At 43.1% G+C, this 6,468-nt stretch overlaps 1 protein-coding gene across 1 annotated transcript; it reads right to left on the bottom strand.

Moving 5' to 3' along the window:
* Window positions 1-2,458: 2,458 nt before the first annotated feature.
* LOC146643702 (zona pellucida sperm-binding protein 4-like) lies at window positions 2,459-5,919 on the bottom strand. The gene is made up of 12 exons (XM_085396727.1): window positions 5,730-5,919; window positions 5,183-5,503; window positions 4,987-5,102; window positions 4,661-4,907; window positions 4,472-4,594; window positions 4,215-4,387; window positions 3,596-3,693; window positions 3,319-3,464; window positions 3,040-3,217; window positions 2,829-2,964; window positions 2,595-2,669; window positions 2,459-2,525 (listed from the first exon to the last, which is right to left on the bottom strand). The coding sequence occupies exons 1-12, from the start codon at window positions 5,872-5,874 to the stop codon at window positions 2,517-2,519; spliced, it is 1,767 nt and encodes a 588-aa protein (XP_085252853.1). The 5' UTR covers window positions 5,875-5,919; the 3' UTR covers window positions 2,459-2,516.
* Between the last annotated feature and the right edge of the window lie 549 nt (window positions 5,920-6,468).

Below are 6,468 nucleotides of genomic sequence, written 5' to 3'. Positions count from 1 at the left end.
AATCCAAAAAAAGGAACAACTCATATGGCTCCTACAATGTTGTAAATGGATCAAGCTCACTGAAAACTTCTAATTTATAGGGGAGCTCAAATGATGTAGTCTACATGTTAACAGCACATAGCTTTAGGTCATTTACTGATGGATGCTTATACTTTTAACCTGATTTGCAAGATGGGTGTATGTCAGGAAGCTCTGAAGAGGACTTTATTAAAAAAAAAAATAAGGCATGTTAATGACAAGCAGCCACATGTAAATGACAGGCCCAAAGAGGGGAAGCTTTTAAATTTGTGTTATGAAACCAACATCAACCACTGGGGAAAAAGGGGAGGCTACAGTGATAAAAGCCAGATTCCTTTAGATTTGTGGGACCACTTGGATGTCACCAATGAATTATCAAAAGGGTCTGCCAGGTATACATCTATAAAGACAATTATTCAAAAGTACAAGTAATTTTAAAGTCTTAAACTGACAGCTGAAGCAATAACCATAAGGCATTGTATCAAGTATTTATTTGGATTGCAAGATGATTTTCCGGTTGTGTGATCAATATGGCTTTGCAGTCTGGCACAATGAGAATCTGAGGAATTGACAGTAACTTGACAGCGACAGGCCAACACTGGTGCAGCTTCACATTTCACACAGTGAATTGTGATCAAATCACATTTAAGTGCTAATCAACCAAGGTCACACCGCCTTTACAGCTCTTCCTCCACACCCTGCTTTTTACAAGTTTTAGATGAAGACAAACTTTGGACAGAGTCTGATGGGTTCACCCATCAGTGGGGGGCTCAGACCCACTACTCCATGACTAAAAGAATCAGCTCAGGCATTTCTAGCACATCCCACTGGAATGAGGCCCCAGGACAGACCCAGGTTCCCTTTGAGTACATTATGCAGTATGATGGCAAACTACACTTGAAATTGCACTAAACTTATGGTCATTTTACCTAGATGCAATATTTCTTCTTTGGCTCTCGAAGGAGGCGGACGCACTTTTTCCTCCTCTCCCTTATCATCCCTGCTTATGTCCTTGTCTAGTCTCGTGTTTTGTTTTGTTTTTGTATTTTCCCTGGAACACTCCGTCTGTTCTCTAAAACCTAAAAGAGGAATTATGGATTGGATCAACTGGTCCCTAAATGCAATTGACACCCCTTTCTCAACGAGAAGTTTGGGCTTGGGTGAGCCTGAGTGCTGAAGATATCTACTTATTCGGAACCATGGTAACAGGGTTCTTGCTGATCGGAGCTGGCTTGGCCCAGACTTATCGAAGAATTAAGAAAGCGGAACCGGCTGTTCAAACCCCCACAAGGCTGCCTGCTGGGATTGGAACGATGGGAGAGGCGTGAGTTTCTCAAAATGGGCTCATTGAGTCAGCACGGATAAGATCTTGGAGAGGCTACGGCTGCTGTGAATACTCAGAATAAGATCTGACTGCAGACTGGATACATCTCGGAAGGGCTAGCCCGGAATAACATCTCTGGGTGCAAAATTGGATGACATCTCGGGGAGGCACACTGCCGTGAGTTCTCAGAAATCTGCTCCTTGAGCACAAGAAATGACATCACAGAACGCAAGTATGGCAAAGCTCACGGCTCTCCAACGGGACCAGTGTTGGACTGTAGAACTGCTTTGAAATATATGAGCTGTTCGCACTATAGTTTTTAAAAAAAAAAAAAAAAAAAAAACCCCACACACTTCATGCGGATACCCTCTCTGCGCCAGCTACAAGGCTTGAGCTGAACAAAACACCCTGATAACGACTGTTTACTCTGTTCCTTCCCATTCCATGCAAGGCCACCTGGGTTGGCTGGAAGACTGTTTACTTAGCCTGGCAGGGCAAAGGACACCGTCTCAGCTGAACTATGGACACTCAGACATATACTGATAAGCACTCACTGACTCATCACCCTCCCTACCCTGGATCCGACGCCACCTCAAATGCTTACCTCCCCTCTGATGTGGACATCGGGTCAGTTGGAGGCGCAGTCAAAAGATTGCAGCGGTCCTAGATCAGATGTACACACTGGCACTCTTTCCCATGTTGCTTGTCTGCGTTTATTGTGCTATGGTGTGTTGATATCTGTGCATTCCTGTATTATCCTTTTGTGTTACACATTTCGATGCGTTTCCCTCGCTACCTAGCCTGACCCGTCTCTCCAATGTGATGTTTGTGTATTGTATGTACGGTCGGCAATGTCCGTCATCTCTGTTGTGGGCAAAAGACCTGCAACTGACAAATAAAGGCTCTCATCATCTCATTTCATGTGTTTGCTCAATGTTTCCATTGTGTAGCATGCACCGCAGTCTTTGATTGCTGATCACTGAATTGTGTCATGTTTTAGTGCTTGATAAGTTCAATAAACAACATTTCAATGTCTGGATCTGAAATGCCAAACCCTGAGGTCCACACTAGTTATACCTTGCAGTTCTTAATGACGACAAAAGATCCATGCATAGTGAATTAAAAGGCTTTATTTTCTTAGTTAAATCACAATGTTAGTTTCCAGATCAAATCCTTATTGAACCTGGAAGAAAATGAATCTAATTAGACCATTAAACAAGTTGCAAATTATCACCAAGATTTAGAGACTCACCCTCCCATCAAAGCACCGCTCATCACATCTCTTTTCTGCTGGCAGACAAACTTCTGCAGAGCACATGAAATAAATCTGGCAGGGAATGAACACAGTAAAACAAAGTTAATCTTTCAATATCCAAGGCAAACATTGACTTTAAAAACAGTTCTGCTTAGAACCCAGACAACCTTTTTTTTTTTTTTAAACACATGTAAATTAGGAACTGTTCCAGCATTAACTTCTCCAACTCACCTCTTCATTTAGGTACTTGTTTGTCCTTTGATCCATGAACTGGAAGGCACTCACTATAAAGCGTTTTTCATGATTCACTCCAGGAACATTGCTGACTTTAAGTATGGACACATGTGGGTCATGAGGATTGGCACACCTGCAGACAAGCATAACTTGCAGTCAGAAGTTCAAGATAACCTTAAAGCTCTAAAAGGTTGATGGTCGTGCTTACCCTTCATAGATTAGCACCAGAGCATTTTTTGCAGAACGAGGATATGCCAGGCAGTAATTCACAAGAATTATTGCATCTGCGTTAGGAGAGCTGAGGCGCAATTCAAGATACACAGGGCGGCCGAGGAGCAGCCGCAAGGGCTGATGGTGATGGTCATAGAAACTTGAATAAGTCTCATCTGTTGGGATGAAACAGAAGGCATTTAGCCAGTCTTCACACCAGCAGAGTTTGTCAAGCCTGTCTACTGTAGTTTGTTGGAAAGACAATGCAATGCCCAACCTTTGGCAATTCTCAACTCGACACCATATAAACTGTTAGAGATGACTGAAGAAGGCATACTGGAAGGTGGGGTCTTCACCATGTAGCCAACACTAGCCATTGATTGAGCAGTGCCCCATTTGTTATAGCGGCACTCAATCAGAAATCTACAAGAGATCAAATAAGCCATTAATACCACGTGCCAGTCTAGAACACAGCATACTGCTCACCATGTGCCCCTGCCCCTCAGTCTGTTAGATTTGTGTTTGCATATTAAAATCTAGCACAAGACACTAACCTGAGTGGATCAGTTCTTGTAATGACACCATACTTTAGATTGAGAGCAAGAACAATACTCTGCACTTCAGCCAGGTATATCGTCACCTCACCAACATCCTGTCAACACAAGTTACATTGGATGATTTACTTACTGAGGTGCAATTTACAAGAATACAAGCCAGCATGTTAAAAGCCAAGTGTCTGCTTAAGTCTCAAAACCTTTGTAACTTTTAGGAGAACCTCATACCAGTGACAGTTTAGAGTAAAAGTTGATTCTGACAGATCAGATGGCGCATGGAAGAGTTCAGACAGTCAACAAGCTTTAGACATGTCATACTAGAGACATCCTTTCAGTTTAAGCTGCATAAACCCCCCCAATCTGTCAGCAGTACTGCCCCCTGTACTGCTGCCTGCTATTTAGCAGCAAAACGTGTAGGCTGTTACAGTGGCAAATCAGGGTGATAGCTGGTCATGACCGCTCATTAAAATTAGTCCTGCAGTAGCATATACCAACATCTCCAAGTCAAGCACCAAAGCATTCTTATTCCAGATTTGGACATATACCAGGTTGCCGCCAAAAAGTCAAAGCATTCCTACAAAGTTTGCCAAGTAACAGCTTTGCTGAAGGGGTAACTTACGTAAGAATGGGTTCCACATTCTGTAACTTTGAACTTAAAGATGGCGACCTGGTTGTTAACAATGGCTGGTTTACACTCTGGATTTCCAGGAACAATCAGTCTGGTAGGATCCACAGGGATGGATGCAGAGTTGTACCGAATGGCAAATACAAAATGTTGATCCACTGTGCACTCTACAGGAGGGATAGAAAAAAGCCACTTAAGTTTCACGGATTAAAAATTCAACATTTATACCATCTGTCAAAAACTAGCCTTACCTTCAAGTGGGTAGTAGCAGACAGACGCTAGCAAATCCACACAACAGCCCATGGCCCGACATTCTGAGACAGATATTCCATAATGACCACATCTCACCTGCTCTCCCACAGGGATGCTGCAATCTGAAAAAGGGAAAAACAATTAATTTCATCTGAATAATGTTAAAGCATCTTCTACAAACCACTCACGTTGTCTTAATGTTGGTGATGATTGAGGGAATGCTGGTTGGGGCAATCCTGGTTGTGGTACTGGAGGAACCGGTAACATAGGTGGTGGAACCAGTGCTTGTGGATCTCTGACCAGTTTAACACACGGCAAGGGCCCACCACCTGAACGTGGCACCATTTCTGGATCAAACTTGTTGCAAGATGTGGTCGACACTCGTCTCTGGCCAAGTGTATCGGTGTACAACAGCTGTAGACTGAAGCCATCCGCCTATAATAAATTGTAAAATAAAGTTTAATGACTTCCTGTTAAGCAAAACAGTCAAGGGAGAAACTCTTAAGCAACTTACATGCCGCTCCACATTGCACCCATTGAAGGGTACAGTTAAGGTGTTCTTCAGCGGATCCACTTCATAACCACAGTTTTCTGGCGCACCAACAATAGGCAGCAGACTGTCCCCAGAGCCTGGAGAAAGTACATGCCAGTTTTACCAGACGGAGCAATTCAATCTATTACAAATCTAAAAATCTAATCCAAGTACATACCAAACACCTTAACCTCACTCAAAGGTCCTGTTGGCAGAGTAATTTGGAAGCCACTTTCACTGCAAACAACTTCTAGATCAGCAGCAGTTGGATTACAACTGCCTGGCCAGCTCCTTGGAGGCTCATCTTCAAATTTTACCTGGAACCCACGGTCCACACCACCACCATAGTGCGTGGGTCTAGAATCATCTACGGCCAAGTCATCATAGTCAACATAGTCAACATCGGAGTCAAAGTTTTCACTGCTGGCAACACCTTCGGCTTCAAGGACCACATCTTCAAGAATTTTAGCTTCACCCTGGTCAAGGCCACTACTGTAATCTGGACAACAGAGGTCGTTGTTAGGTCACTGATAACAAGTAAAAACCCCATTCATATGGGCAGGAAAAGCTAGAAGTGTAGCGTAATAAGCATGATGTTCATTCCTCTCAAATCTATATCTTAGATTGTCAGAATTAGCCGTCAGGCAACAAGCTGTTAGAAGCCACAAGTCGTAAGTGACCAATCCTGATAAATACACCTGCCCAACCGTCTCCCTGCCGTTTACCTGTAGGGTCATGTGGTTCGCCCCTCTCTCCGGGCTCATACAAACTGCGAAGCTCAGTTTCATTTATGCGCTCCCACCCCCGGACGGACACCGGCAGCAGAGTCCAAGTCAGGACTAGCAGCAGCTCGAGCCTACACCCAGCCATTCACGTGAAAGCTCTCATGCAGCTGCAGGAAGCCTCGCGCCCCGCTACAAGTACTGGCTCTAGCTTAATTGATTGCACCTGACTGCTGCTGATTTTTCACCTGCTGCCCCGTTACAGGCGGGAAGGATAAATAAACAGGCGGGAAGGAAACTCGCCTGTTTATTTATTTATTTTCAACCTTAATTATTATTCATTTAATTTACATTAATCTGGCCAATATTTTATTATATAGGGTATGGCAATTTCTTTTTAGATACTATGAAAAATCTTTAAATCACTTAAAGTTTCTCTGTGGTGGCCGTAAACCTTAGATGTAAAAAAAAACGCAACAATTTATCTTTCTCGATTGATGTTAGTTTATTTTCGTTTTAATTTGGCGCAGGCATGTTTAAGAAGTGGACTAGCTGGACTAGTGGGGCACGCTGAGAAAGATCAAATGACCTCTGCACTAAAGCAGTCCAGAAAATTGGACTTACAAAATATTTTAAATAAAGTAGCTTCTATTTATATATAAGGAAACGGGGATGAAAGTGGTTTCTTCCCCGCCTATGACAATATTCGTGTCTGAGCTTGTGGAAGAAAATTGCAAAGTCC

The sequence above is a fragment of the Rhamphochromis longiceps genome, linkage group LG22 (assembly GCF_057381845.1).
Source record: "Rhamphochromis longiceps isolate RC_006_pf linkage group LG22, R_longiceps_female_GT1.1, whole genome shotgun sequence".
In the NCBI taxonomy this organism is placed as follows: domain Eukaryota; kingdom Metazoa; phylum Chordata; class Actinopteri; order Cichliformes; family Cichlidae; genus Rhamphochromis; species Rhamphochromis longiceps.
Note: the sequence above shows the minus strand (reverse complement) of the source record. Positions and strands in the feature narration are given on the sequence as shown.

Bases quoted from the DNA above. Each gene is read 5' to 3' on its own strand.
- LOC146643702 (XM_085396727.1), bottom strand. From the start codon at position 5,874: ATGGCTGGGTGTAGGCTCGAGCTGCTGCTAGTCCTGACTTGGACTCTG. The intron at 3,694-4,214 runs GTAAGTTACCCC...TTGTGTTGACAG, and splicing joins AATGTGGAACCCATTCTTAC to GATGTTGGTGAGGTGACGAT. The intron at 3,218-3,318 runs GTTGGGCATTGC...TCATCCCAACAG, and splicing joins CGAGTTGAGAATTGCCAAAG to ATGAGACTTATTCAAGTTTC.